The sequence below is a fragment of the Notolepis coatsorum genome (assembly GCF_963971535.1).
Source record: "Notolepis coatsorum genome assembly, chromosome: 15".
NCBI classification, from domain to species: Eukaryota; Metazoa; Chordata; class Actinopteri; order Aulopiformes; family Paralepididae; genus Notolepis; species Notolepis coatsorum.
Genome location: NC_140179.1, coordinates 101,841,215 through 101,856,214, shown reverse-complemented (window position 1 = coordinate 101,856,214; position 15,000 = coordinate 101,841,215). Strand labels below are relative to the sequence as shown.

Genomic DNA, 15,000 nt, shown 5'->3' with positions numbered 1-15,000 from the left:
AGGGAATATATACATACGGTGGTGAGGAGACTGTCTATTAGGAGGTGGTGGGGGTTTTGGGCATTTACGGTGGCCAGTTTCGAATTGCAGCCTCCTGTAGGTGCTCTTTAAGAGCGGTTTTGAATGTGGGTAGGGATTCACATTCCTTTACAGCTTTGGGTAGGGCGTTCCACATTGATGTGGCATAATTGCTAAACGTGTTTAGTCCCTTGTTTGAGCCGAATCTGGGTTTAACATGATTTGTTGAGCTTCCTCTGGTGTAACTTTGTAACTTGTAACTTTTGGCATGCTCAATCTTTGAGATGTTCTACCATTCGAGTGAAGGTGAATAATCCCTACTGCTTCACGGAGCTTCTGGCTTTCCCTCATACACACAGAGAAGGCTAGTCAACCCCTAGTGTACAGGCGCGTACCCATGTGGCTGTGCCAGTGGGGGTGTGTGGTAAGGCTGAGCCCGAATGTTCGAACGTTCGAACGTTCGTTCGTTACGTTAACATTCGAATTCTAAATCAAAATTCGATATTTTTATTTTTAATTAAAACATTTTTATTTTTATTTTGTATGTGTCTATTCATTCCGTTTAAACCAATGGGGTTTTTCTTCACAGTTGCAGATAAAGATTAGGCTACACTAATATTATAGTATTACAAAAAACATCTATTTATATTCACAAGTTATATTCATTAAAGAAAGTTGATTTAATAAAAAAATACTAATTTAATCAGATTAATCACTTTATTCAAATTGAGGATTTAGTTTGAGGATATTTATAAAAAAAAAAAAATAGATTTGTGTGTGTGTGTGTGTGTGTGTGTGTGTGTGTGTGTGTGTGTGTGTGTGTTCATCATCAGTCCCCTCCCCTCTCTCCTGTAAGATGAGGACCAGCGGGGGGCTTGACAGCTTCACCTTGAGATGCCTCTGAACATCCTGTGATGATGCCTGTGTTTGTGTAGATACTGTATGCATGTACGTGCACTTATGTGTATGCGTGTGTGTGTGTGTGAGTGTTTGTGTGTGTGTGTTTTTTTTTTTTTATCATTTCTTTTCAGCTATTGTTTGAAGAAGTGTGTCTTAAGTCGACAGCGAAAAATTGGACGGGTTTCGCGCTGTCCTAACTGTGGTGGGAAGTTCGTTCCAGAGAGAGAGAGAGAGAGAGAGAGAGAGAGAGAGAGAGAGAGAGAGAGAGAGAGAGAGAGAGAGAGAGAGAGAGAGAGAGCCTGCATGCGTGCATACGTACATGATACACGTGTGCGATTGTGCATGTGAGTACACACATGCAGGTGTGTGTCTGAGCCTGCAATGCATGTGTATGTGAGCAAGTGATGAATAATTGAGGCCAGCTGAGGATTGGTCTATTCTCCTGACAGTAACATATCGTCAGTTGTGGATTGGTCCATTTATCTGACAGCGTCAGATTAGCTCCACCCCCATCCCTGCTGAAGCCTGCTGACTGAACCTAATTGCATTCTGCACTGACAACAACTCAACTGCTCCTGCACATATACACACACACACACACCTACACACACACACACACACACACACACACACACACACACACACACACACACCTACACACACACACACACACACCTACACACACACACACACACCTACACACACACACACACACACACACACACACCTACACACACACACACACACACACACACACACACACACACACACACACACACACACGCACACCCACCCACGCACGCACGCACGCACGCACGCACACACACACACACACACACACACACAGACACACAGACACACACACACACACACACACACACACACACACACACACAGACACACAGACACACACACAGACACACACACACACACACAGACACACACACACACAGACACACACACGCACGCACGCACGCACACACACACACACACACACGCACACACACACACCCACACACGCACACACACACACACACACACACACACACACACACACACACACACACACACACACACCTACACACACACACACACACACACACACACACACACACACACACACACACACACACACGTGCCCTCACACGTGTGCACATCGAGCCCACAGTCATTTCCCGTTCAATTCAATCAATTAACCGATGCCAAGTGATTGGGTAATTGGAGAGTGGAGAGAATAGGGCGGAGCTTGGGGTCAGTCAATTCAAAATGCAGAACAGAGCAGAAACTGTGCTCACTTCCTCACTGTACTGTAGATACTGTACCATTCAGGCGCAGTTATTTCAGAATAGGTTGGATTGGATCTTCCCCATGCTTGAAAATATATTGAACCCAGTGTGCACACACACAGACACACACACACAGACACACACACACACACACACACACGCGCGTGATTGTTTGGGCCCAGTGCACTCATAGCCTGGCTGTGCCACAGCATTATACACTGTAAGGCACATGTTAACAGTCTGTAGTGTGGTACTGAAAGGTTCAGTGATCTTTCATGAGGCTCCTGGAAGAACCAGAGGTTCATGTTATTATCCACCAAGTAGAATAAATGTACAGAACATGACTCACTGACAATAAACCTCTTATGTGTTCATGTCATGACAATCCCCGGTGCCATTTACCAGTCATTTTGTCCTTGAAACAGCATTTCACCAAAGGATTTTCTGTTTTGTTAACCCTTTCACTGCCACACTACAGAAGGTTAGTAGTGAAATGGTTAACCTTCTGTAGTGTGGTAGTGAAAGGGTTAACCGTCTGTAGTGTGGTAGTGAAAGGGTTAACCGTATGTAGTGTGGCAGTGAAATGGTTAACATTCTGTAGTGTGGTAGTGAAATGGTTAACTGTCTGTAGTGTGGCAGTGAAAGGGTTAACCGTATGTAGTAGTGTGGTAGTGAAAGGGTTAACCTTCTGTATTGTGGTAGTGAAAGGGTTAACCGTCTTTAGTGTGGTAGTGAAAGGGTTCACTGTCTGTAGTGTGGTAGTGAAAGGGTTAACCTTCTGTAGTGTGGTTGTGAAAGGGTTAACCCTTTGTCGTGTGGCAGTGAAAGGGTTAACCTTATGTATTGTCGCAACGAAAGGGTTAACCCTTTGTTAGTGTGGTAGTGGCAGTGAAAGGGTTAACGTTCTAATTCTAATCAAATCAAATTGCTAAACACCGAATGACTGGAATGCAGAGAATGCACTGATGCTGGTGACGTCAGGTGACCTGATCTGGTGACGTTTTTTTTTTTACTGCCACTTAAAATTCTAAATCCTCTGCCTTATCAGAGAGAGAGAGAGTATATGAATGAATGAATGAATGGATGAATGAAAGATTTTTATTTTCGAACAAGTATAAAAACAAAATATATCTGTTCATTTGACATATACAAAAGATCATAAAAAAACAACAAAAAGTGAAACAGATAAACAAATAATAGTTTACCCTGTTCGAAAAAGGAGTAGGAAGAAGTATACACTTTTAATTTTTTTTACCCTTTTTTAACTATCACAAATTCTAATTTAATCTATTGTTAATTATATGTATAAACGCTGTATCAATCCAATACATTTATATATAAATACATTTATATACATATACCTTTAAATATGTAATATATAATTAATATATACTAAATAAATATGTATATTTATGTACATCTTACACATATGCCAAATCAACACACTATGCTGCTATTTTAAATAGTTTTTATAGTTTACACTGTTCTTATTGTCTGTGCTACCGGGTTGCTGTTGCCGCGAGGCCAAGCAGCCAGGAAACAATACATCCTCTGCTGTAACAGACATGTGACTAATACACTTGAAACCTGCAGCACATAGTGGAGCGTATGGTATGAGTCTATGAGGACAGTAGTAGTAGGTTGGTTTTTTGTGGAGGAGATTTTCAGTTTTGCAGGATTTTTGGAGAAAGCATGGCACTTGAGACAAAACACATTATATCCTATATAATTGTATATGAATTCCTCTTGTTTCTTTGAAGTACATTGTTTACAGCATTTTTTTTGGCCATCTTGGTCTATATACTTATTGTTAAGTATACTATATACTTATTCAGATTCAGATTCAGATTCAGATTCCTTTATTGAGCCATTTGTGTAAAAACACATTGGTAATTGTTGCAGCATTACAGTGTATGTATTTTTCATTTCTTTTTTCACAGTAAACGACAAACACCAACACAGACACAGGACAAAAAACAGTGCAGTGGAGGATTAATCATTTAAATACATATATATATAAAGTGTAAAGTGCAGAGTTCCAGTAAGGACTAGTGCAGTGCAGTCAGTGTCATTGTGCCAGTGTCACTTGGGGGCAGAGGGGGGGGGCGAGGGGGGGGGGGGGACCTGAGACATTGAGGGGAAGAAGCTCAGTCTGTGTCGAGCTTTCACAGCCTTTGGGATCCTCAGCCTTCTCCCAGAGGGGAGCAGGGTGAAGAGGCTGTGACCGGGGTGGGATGGGTCGGCCATGATCTTTCTTGCCCTCTTCAGCGCCCTGAGGGAGGGCAGGGACCTGAGGGAGGGCAGGGGACAGCCGATCACCCTCTCCGCGGAGCGAATCACCCGCTGCAGCTTGGCGAGATCTTTTGCCGCTGCAGCGGGGAACCAGGAGATGATGGAGTGGGTGAGGATGGACTCAATGATGGCCGTGTAGAATTGGGCCATCATGGTCCTCGGCAGTTTGTATTTGTTCAACTGCCGGAGGAAGAACATCCTCCCCTGGGCCTTTTTGAGCAGGCCCGTGATGTTGAGCTCCCATTTCAAATCCCGGGAGATGGTCATGCAGAGGAATCGGTCTATGTGTCTTGTAAGCCCATATGGGCTGGGCATACATCTGTATGTACAGTAAGACACAACATTTAAAAAAAGAGACATGTGAACACTTGAATTGGAACGTAAAATAATATTGCTTTCTTTCTTTCTTTCTTTCTTTCTTTCTTTCTTTCTTTCTTTCTTTCTTTCTTTCTTTCTTTCTTTCTTTCTTTCTTTCTTTCTTTCTTTCTTTCTTTCTTTCTTTCTTTCTTTCTTTCTTTCTTTCTTTCTTTCTTTCTTTCTTTCTTTCTTTCTTTCTTTCTTTCTTTCTTTCTTTCTTTACCTTTTCGCTCTCTGTCCCCCTTTCTCTTTCTCTCTCTCTCTCTCTCTCCCTCCCTTCTTCCCAGCCGCTGGAGTGAGTGGGTGTTGTGGATGCAAACCCCTGATAGGTCTGGATCTGACCGGATATGACCTGATCTGACCTGATCTGACCGGATCTGACCTGATACGTCTGGATCTGACCGGATTCTGACCATCCCCCGATTTCAGAGCGCCGGGGGAGCGTTTACCCTGAACCCGGAGGGAAGCTTTTCACCGTGACACGCCCCGCACCATGGACAGGAAGAGGAAGTGGGCGACGCTGGGCAGTGGTGGAGCTGTGCTGTTGATAGTATTGAGTCATGTGACCTCGGCCTTGGAAGTGCCTCTTGATCGTAAGCAGTGTTACTATCATCAATAATCACTTCAGTCAGATTACCTGCATTATATATTTCGGGTCCGGTACACTTTCGAGTCACTCGGGAAAAAAAATCCACATATTGATTTGATTGACCTGAAACTAAATTGACCCAAAAACCTGTTGCATATAATGGCGACTTGTGAAATATGTTGAGCATCTATTAAAAGGGGCACTTCACCAAAGTAAACATGCCGATTTATTTCGCACATAATCTCACACACATCCAAACAGTTTTACACACGTTAATTTAGTTATTATTGAGTTATTGAGTTATTGAGAGTTTGAATATGGCCACCAGTGATGTCATCGTGGACATTGAATCCTTGTTGTGTTAATTACAGCCCAGTGAAATTATATGATTTTTACATCTACATCATTTTATTGAGCTGTAATTAACGCAACACAAGGATTCAATGTCCCTGATGACATCACTGGTGGCCATATTCAAACTCATCTACTCTCAAGAATGGTCAAACTAAATGAATGTGTGCAAAACTGCTCCAGAGCTTTTGGATGTGTGTGTGTGAGATGATGTGCAAAATAAATCATCATTGTTTTTTGGTGCAGTGCCCCTTTTAAGCGATGTCACACAGGATTTGAATTACACACAGACTCTGGAGCCAAGAGGTTTATTATTTGAGATGAAAAACAATCTGATGATGACAGCCAAGGTCTCAGACAATCACCAGGGAGGGGGCAAAGTTGGGGTTCATGAAAGGGCAGTGTGGGAAACATTAATAACTTACAGTACTCAGTCGAATGCATCCGGTTAATACGATTTATTAACTCAGAATGAAAGTATCAATTACAAAGATGGAGAATATGACTTGGATGGCCCCCCCTGTCCCAGTGACCAGCTTTATCACCGAGAAGGAAGAGAGCGAGAGGAGCCGTCCTTTATACCCAGTGAGGACTGAGGAGCCATGCTTTATACCCAGGAGAGGGAGGGGGGAGGGGCACCATAAAGAGTTAGGTTTTACAACAAGGAGGGGACAAAGACATGTCCTTATGAGAAGACACGTTTTTATATCGCCCCCGACAGCCTCCTCTCCAGACCCCGTGTAATTCAAACACTAATGCTATGCTCATGTACAAGATACAGTACTTTTTTTCCTATTAATATGACAAGCTCCAGTTTGCAGGTACCCTGTGTTTTAGCACTGCATGGGGACGTGCATGGGACTGGGTTGACGATGATGATGATGATGATGATGATGATGATGATGATGATGATGATGATGAAGATGAATGGGGGGGGGGTGACTTGTTGTCTACCTATATTCTGCAACATGTAGTACAGTGTACCTTTTTTTTCCCTAACCTGGGTCAAGTTAAGAACCCCAATCTGGAATTGCAGGATGGCAGTGTGGTGTTAGTAGTTAAATCAGACCTGGAGCTTGAGTTGAGGATCTTGACTCTTATGTATATTATTATTATTATTATACCTAAAATGGCACATGTCGCCAAATCAATTCTGGACTGGGGGAATTTGAAATGTCTTCAACTACTTCTGTGCGATTGATTGAGCCAGCCTTGAGATGGAGACAAGGTCCTTGAAGTGCTTAAAGTGCTTGATGTTTGACAAAAATAAGTCAAGGCCTGGAATTTCTTGAAAACAGCAGATTAAGTCCTTGAAATTCAAATCAACCATTCACATTGAAAGTTTTGTTCATCCATGATAAAATTGTTCTGAATCAAGAAATTAGACATTTTAAATTTAAAGTGTAACTAATTGTCGGAAAAAGGTTTTAAGCCATACATATTGGATCCGATTATTTCTTTCAATCAAAAACGGCATTTAAAAGTGAATTGTATCCCTTAAATGCCCTTTTAAAATGAAAAATAGTGCTTAGAAAAGTACTTGAAAGTCCTTGAATTTCACTTAGCAATGTCTGTGGGAACCCTGTAAACAGCTCAACTCTGTCCACGGGGGAAACTGCAGGCAGGCTCAGCCAAACGCTCCGGGTGATTGAAAGTGACACCTTTAAGTTAACTTGACCCAAACCCTGCTGCTAGTATCTACTGCCTTTAACTAACTCCCAGCCTCTCCTCAATGTCCCGTCACTGTGGTACTATGGCGCATCATGGGGACAAAAAGCTAAAGTACTGGAAGGATGTAAGTTTCAAGCCTGCTATGGTTTTTTGTGTGTGTGGAGTTTTCTCAAAAAAAGTCTCGTTGGAGTGACGGTGTGGGTTGGAGTGAAGCTAAATGTGCATGCGGCCGCTGTAGCTTATCCCTGTGTGTGTCGCCAAAACAACTTGTGGTCATGTTTCACTTACAGCACACATATATATTGGCCATAATAATAACTCATAATGTCCAATATTAACAGCAAGTCTAAATGACATGCCATACCACCATCATTTCATAGTTTCAATGTTGTCATGTCATTGTTGTAATCGAACTAAAAACACCATTTAATAACCACATTATAATCCATTGCTATGCCTTAAGTAAAATGTCACTCAATGTGCTTGTTTTGGCGAGTTGCTTTAGTGTTAGTGTTAGAGTGGTTTCATCAGGTTGTTACTACATGGTGATCAGACACCAGACGAAGCAGCTTGGTCTTTGTGCCCCGAGGTGGTTCACTGCATATAGTGTCGGGTTTCATCCTGTTTGATTGTCTGAACGCATGCTGTGTGCGATGCTCACTGTGTCTTCCATTTGATATGATTCAGCTTTAATGTGCTCCACTGGCATGTGCACAGTACAATTGAATTGAACGGGAAATGACTGTGGGCTTGATGTGCACACGTGTGAGGGCACGTGTGTGTGTGTGTGTGTGTGTGTGTGCGTGTGTGTGTGTGTGTGCGTGCATGTGCGTGTGTGTGTGTGTGTGTGTGTGTGTTTGTATGAGCGTGTATGGCTGTGTGTCTTTGCTTGTGTGTGTCTCCCTTTGTGTGTATGTGTGTGCAGGCTTGCGTATGTTCATATGTATGTGGGTGTGTTAGTGTGATTGATTGCTTGTTTGTTTGTTTGTTTGTGTGTGTGTGTGTGTGTGTGTGTGTGTGTGTGTGTGTGTGTGTGTGTGTGTGTGTGTGTGTGTGTGTGTGTGTGTGTATGTATGTATGTGTACACACAGTGTGTGTGTGTGTGTGTGTGTGTGTGTGTGTGTGTGTGTGCATGCTTATGTATGTGTGTGTGTGTGTATATGTGTACACATGCTTGTGATGTGTGTGGTAACCCTCCTGTCTGCCCCCCCCCCCCCTCCCCCCAGTGCCCCAGCCCCCCACCATAATGCTGCAGTCCCCTAAGGATTACATCATCGACCCGCGGGAACCAATCGTCATCCACTGTGAGGCCAAGGGGAAGCCCCACCCCAGGTGAGTGGCAGCTCTCTGACCACTGGCAGTTCTGGGTGAAGGACCAACGTTATGAATCAACGGGATGCTTAAAACCTGTTAAGCCCTCTAGGGTCCCCCAATTGGATCATAAATCGATCAATACAGGCCGTATTAATTAATGTTGTGTTTCTTTTTAAAATGTAGCCAAGAGTAAATACCCTAACCCTATCAAAACAGCAGTCAAAGTGTATATTTTCAGCACTACCGTTTGTTTGTTTACCGATGTTTTAAAAAAATCCGAAAATATGAATTTCTCTGAATAATGTGAATTCTCTCTCTTTTATCGGAAAAATGCGAGGAAATGACTAAATCCAGATTTAACACCATTGGAAAGGGGAGATTTGGCCCTATCGATAGATGTATGACTTGGCCATAATAAGGTAATTTATAGTTCATAATTCAATTTTGAATGTATAATTCAAATGGATTATAATTCAGTACTGTATCTACAAATCCTTCAGCTTAATCATCTTCCCTTTATTAATTAGCTTAGATTTTTTTTGGCTTAAATTCCTCCAACCTCAATGTTAGCATGCGTCAAATATGCAAAGAAAAATTATGATTTATATTCTCCTCTGTTTCATGACAATTTACTCAAGAATAGTAACAGACACAATATTTCTGACACTGGGAATACATTCCCTGAGGTCCATAGATGTTCCTAGATACCGAGAACATGCTAATTGACCTTGTGGAAGTGGAGCAATCTTCCATTTACTATTTTCAGAAAATAGGGGCTAGCGTTTAACAGGTTAAAAGAGTCTTTGTTGTGCATGTTGCCTACTGCGACTTTAATTATAGTTGCTGTAATCTGACGCACTTTCATAATGAACGTTGCTACTATCCGCCTCAGTGAATGACCACAACAAATTAAAATAAACACACAAACACTAGATTCTCAGGATGACAGGATGATAGGATGATAGGCGTTTCCCAAGAACACCTTTTTAAATGTTTTTTTCTCTCCACAATTTACGTCACGGAATGTCACTTATTTTGATCTATCTTTTGAAATGTCTACCTCTCGATGACAAATTGGGATTTGGAAAGGGCTGAGGCTGACTCTTGATCTGTGCTAGAAAGCAACTTATTAGCCTGCTGCAGGAAAGGTATGAGTCGTCATCGATCGTTGCCATGGAGACCGTCACTTTAACTATCGTGCTTCGCACCTGGCAGAGTCCATTATGCAGCATTTAGGGGTGTTTACCAGCCTCCAGGAACCCATCGCAGGCTTTATTATGAGATCCAGTGGGCTTACAAGACACATAAACAATAAGTATATAGTATACTTAACAATAAGTATATAGTCCAAGATGGCCACAACAAATTTAACAAAAGAAAACATAACAAGCTGTAAACAATGTACTTCAAAGAAACGAGAGGAATTCATATAAAATTATACAGGATATAAGTGCCATGCTTTCTCCAAAAAGACTGCAAAACTGAAAATCTCCTCCACAAAAAACCAACTCAACATACAACTCTCAGACTACCAAAACAAATCCGGATTTACAAATTGAACTTTCTCAAATAAAACCCTCCTAAAGTCGTGTGTACAAGGGGGCAGTGAATACAAATGAATCTGTACGAAAGCAGCTGATCCCAACAAATGCATAATACTGTACTGTATGTCTTTTAAATTGTTTTTTATTTGTACATTATTTTACCTCGGGAGTCAATTGAGTTTTCAATGACCCAGAGGGTACATGATAGCATCATAAATGACAAAACATTCAATCATTTAGAATAAACAATAACACAAAAGTAGTCGTACAATCAACAACATATCAGTGTAGTAGTAGTCTGGGTCAGCGCCATGGACTGTTGGACTGTTGGACTTGGCGCCGCCCAGGATGATTGTGATTGGTAGAGACACAAACAAGACAGAGTGTTTTTTCCCCCTATACCAGAATAAAGATGGGTTCTTCAGCCAGACCTCTAATGTAGCGTAATGTAGTGTGGAGAGAGGTCTGGCTACGTGAGACTAGTATAGTAGCAAATAAATAAAGCAGTGGGACAGTAGCGGGTCACGGAAAGCAATTACAAGTTGGCAATGGTGGGTTATTGATTAAATAAATCGAAAGCGCCCAAGTGAGACGACAGGAGAACTCAATTGTATCTCAGTTTGCAAGAGATTCCAGGCATGATACCTGCTGCATCAACACAAAGTCCTGGCATAGGGTGCCTGAAGAATCAGACACTGGAGCACAACACACACACACGGACCCAGTACTCCTTTATTTGGCTTCTGCTTAAAGGGGAATGACACTGAATTTCAGAATTCATACCTGCTACCTGGTCCCGGGTCGCGTCCCGGGTGCTCTTAGCTTCACCACCTCTTCAAGGCCTTTTCTCTGGAGCAGATGTAGTGGTCACACCTTGACGATGTGGCACGGCAGATTTAGGATCTGGATCATAGGGGAATGACACTGATTTCTATGAATTCACATGTGTTATTCCTGTTTGCCCCAGGACAGTTAAGCCGATATGTTACCATGTATCCCTCTCTCCTAAAGCTAAAATGCAGTAATACATGTGTGATGTTTTGGTGTAAGAGCTCAGGCAAACATTCTATGTCATCCAGGTGACATCATCATCATCATGTAAGGCAGGGGTTCCCAACCTTTTTCCCCCAGGGACCCCCAAACATCTCTGATGAAATTCCTGGACCCCACTCCTAATAAAATACCATAAAATACTTTTTTTTGTCATTTTAATACTTTTTTTTGTCATTTTAATAACAAACTGCTTATACACAGGCATATGCACCATAATTAGACCCACTATGCTTCTTTGACTTGTGCTCAATCAACAAATCTAATCTTGCACCATATGTATTTCAAAATTTTGGCCAATATTCAAATCCTGTATTCATCCTCTCAAATCAGGCCCTAATGGTGAACGGTTTGCATTTATGTTGAATGAAGTAAGAATCCACTGCAGTAAAAATATCCTCACCTCGAGTGGTGGTAGTAAGGTTGACTGACATGAGAATGTCCTGCTTCAGATCCTCATTTTTGATATACTGCACATAAACGATGAGCACAGCCTCGTCTGCGACAGTTGTATGGCAAATGGACCCTTTCTAAGCTTTTCTGACAGCTGCTGCTCGCAATCACTTGACATCTTATCAATTCGGTCTTTCACTACATTGTTCGAGAGTGGTACTGATTTTAGTTTATCCGCCACCTGTGGGCCGCACAGTTTCTAAACCATTTTGATGCAGGCTGGTTTGATGAGCTGCTCGCCAATATTGTGCGGTTTCTTTGCTTTTGCAATTAAAAGCGAACACTCAAAGGAGGCTTCGGTAGCCTTCTGTAAATCACTGCCACCCCTGCTCCACGCTACTCTAACATCAACAGGCTTGTTCGCCTTGAGAGACTGTTCTTTCCTCAGAAAAAAGTCCGGATCCTTCCCAACGGTTTCTGGGTGCTTAGACGCCTGATGTCTCTTCAGCTTGCTGGGCTTCAGGCTCGAATTTGCCAACTTTTCTCCACAAATCACACACTCAGGTCGTTTGTCTGGTCCCTCAGTGAAGCCCATGGTGATGTAATTTTCGCGATTGCTGTAGGTCCTAACTTTTTTTGCAGATGAGCTGCCGTCATCTCCTTTTCGTTTGTCACACATTTTCGCCTCTGGCGGCTGACTGCAGACGAGCCGAGAAAGTTAACTAGCGTGCTAGGCTAGCTACAGAAAGTGATACAGTCAACTGATTCGCGTTTTAGCGGCTACCCGGTAGCCTACTGTTAACGTTCAAAAATCATGTCTAGATGTTTATTTATTTATCTTTATTTTGTATTGTAGTGGAGAGACTATTCATGCTTCTGATGATACAAATATGCTAATTAAATATTTCTCTGAAAAAAAAAAAAAAAAAAAAAAAAAAAATCATCTGTGGTCTGGCGGACCCCAGGTTGGGAATGACTGATGTAAGGGTTGACTCATTTCTAGCTTTAGGAGAGAGTGATGAATATTCACAACGATTGACTGAACTGCCCTGGGGCACAGGAATAACATGTGAATTCTTATTTGGCTTTGGGGAGAGAATTGATTCATATTGACAAAAATGTATGTCCCGGGCTGAATTCAGATAACTTACCAAGCTGAAAGAAAATAGAAAACACAAGCAAATCTTTTTTTAAATGTTTTCATTGAACACAGCTTCTCGTGGACGAGGAACGGGACCCACTTTGAAGTTGACAAGGACTCCAAGGTGCTGATGAAGCCGGGCTCTGGAACGCTGACCATCGACATCGTCGGGGAGAAGGCTGAGGCCTATGAGGGAACCTACCAGTGCACAGCTCACAACGACCACGGCACCGCCCTGTCCAACAACATCATCATTAGACAGTCCAGTAAGACCCTATCTATCTGCTTATCTCTATCTATCTATCTATCTATCTATCTATCTATCTATCTATCTATCTATCTATCTATCTATCTATCTATCTATCTATCTATCTATCTATCTATCTATCTATCTATCTATCTATCTATCTATCTATCTATCTATCTATCTATCTATCTATCTATCTATCTATCTATCTATCTATCTATCTATCTATCTATCTATCTATCTATCTATCTATCTATCTATCTATCTATCTATCTATCTATCTATCTATCTATCTATCTATCTATCTATCTATCTATCTATCTATCTATCTATCTATCTATCTATCTATCTATCTATCTATCTATCTATCTATCTATCTATCTATCTGTCTGTCTGTCTGTCTGTCTGTCTGTCTGTCTGTCTGTCTGTCTGTCTGTCTGTCTGTCTGTCTGTCTGTCTGTCTGTCTGTCTGTCTGTCTGTCTGTCTGTCTGTCTGTCTGTCTGTCTGTCTGTCTGTCTGTCTGTCTGTCTGTCTGTCTGTCTGTCTGTCTGTCTGTCTGTCTGTCTGTCTGTCTGTCTGTCTGTCTGTCTGTCTGTCTGTCTGTCTGTCTGTCTGTCTGTCTGTCTGTCTGTCTGTCTGTCTGTCTGTCTGTCTGTCTGTCTGTCTGTCTGTCTGTCTGTCTGTCTGTCTGTCTGTCTGTCTGTCTGTCTGTCTGTCTGTCTGTCTGTCTGTCTGTCTGTCTGTCTGTCTGTCTGTCTGTCTGTCTGTCTGTCTGTCTGTCTGTCTGTCTGTCTGTCTGTCTGTCTGTCTGTCTGTCTGTCTGTCTGTCTGTCTGTCTGTCTGTCTGTCTGTCTGTCTGTCTGTCTGTCTGTCTGTCTGTCTGTCTGTCTGTCTGTCTGTCTGTCTGTCTGTCTGTCTGTCTGTCTGTCTGTCTGTCTGTCTGTCTGTCTGTCTGTCTGTCTGTCTGTCTGTCTGTCTGTCTGTCTGTCTGTCTGTCTGTCTGTCTGTCTGTCTGTCTGTCTGTCTGTCTGTCTGTCTGTCTGTCTATCTATCTATCTATCTATCTATCTATCTATCTATCTATCTATCTATCTATCTATCTATCTATCTATCTATCTATCTATCTATCTATCTATCTATCTATCTATCTATCTATCTATCTATCTATCTATCTATCTATCCATCTATCCATCTATCTATCTATCTATCTATCTATCTATCTATCTATCTATCTATCTATCTATCTATCTATCTATCTATCTATCTATCTACAGTATCATCAATAATGAATTGCCACTGTAAACACACACACAAGAGCTTAAATTCAGTTATTTGTAATGAAATCTAGGTCAAATCTACCGTAATGCCTGCTGATTGGGCGTGGTAAGAGATTATCTGTCAGGTGGCATGAATCTGCTCAGAGAACCACTGGCACCTCTCTGCGTCATAAGACAGACTGTCATCAATGCCCAGTGTTCAGCCTCATCATCAGAGCCTTTTTAGAAATGTATCGATCGCCGTCCTCTGATCTATATTTAGAAGCAGGGGGGCGGGGTGCTGGTGCTTCTTGTTTAACGCTTGTGTGACTCGCAGGGTCCCCCTTGTGGTCGAAGGAGAGGAACGAGGCCATCATGGTGCAACTGGGGGTCTCCCTGGTGCTGCAGTGCCGGCCCCCCGCCGGGCTCCCCCCACCCGTCATCTTCTGGATGGACAACCGTGAGTTCACCAGGAGGTCACGTCATCTCTCCGTGTAGACGGATGCTATGTTGGTGTCCTGCAATCAGCATCATCAGTGACCATTTCAAATTCATTCATTCCCCTCTCTCTCTCTCTCTCTCTCTCCCTC

General features: G+C 42.2%; 2 protein-coding genes across 2 annotated transcripts in view; one reads left to right on the top strand and one right to left on the bottom strand.

The window, feature by feature from the left end:
• Positions 1 to 5,269, bottom strand: part of LOC311242170 (PDZ domain-containing RING finger protein 4-like) — a gene marked incomplete at both ends in the record, with an annotated part of 32,614 nt that extends 27,345 nt beyond the window's left edge. Inside the window, one exon of the mRNA XM_084331119.1 lies at positions 5,216 to 5,269. Coding sequence (XP_084187245.1) covers positions 5,216 to 5,269 — 54 coding nt within the window. The remainder of the gene's footprint in view (positions 1 to 5,215) is intronic.
• A 77-nt stretch (positions 5,270 to 5,346) lies between these two features.
• Positions 5,347 to 15,000, top strand: part of nrcama (neuronal cell adhesion molecule a) — a gene marked incomplete at both ends in the record, with an annotated part of 69,210 nt that continues 59,556 nt past the window's right edge. The window contains 5 exons of the mRNA XM_084331118.1: positions 5,347 to 5,446; positions 7,571 to 7,588; positions 8,691 to 8,796; positions 12,979 to 13,172; positions 14,748 to 14,870. Coding sequence (XP_084187244.1) covers positions 5,347 to 5,446; positions 7,571 to 7,588; positions 8,691 to 8,796; positions 12,979 to 13,172; positions 14,748 to 14,870 — 541 coding nt within the window. The remainder of the gene's footprint in view (positions 5,447 to 7,570; positions 7,589 to 8,690; positions 8,797 to 12,978; positions 13,173 to 14,747; positions 14,871 to 15,000) is intronic.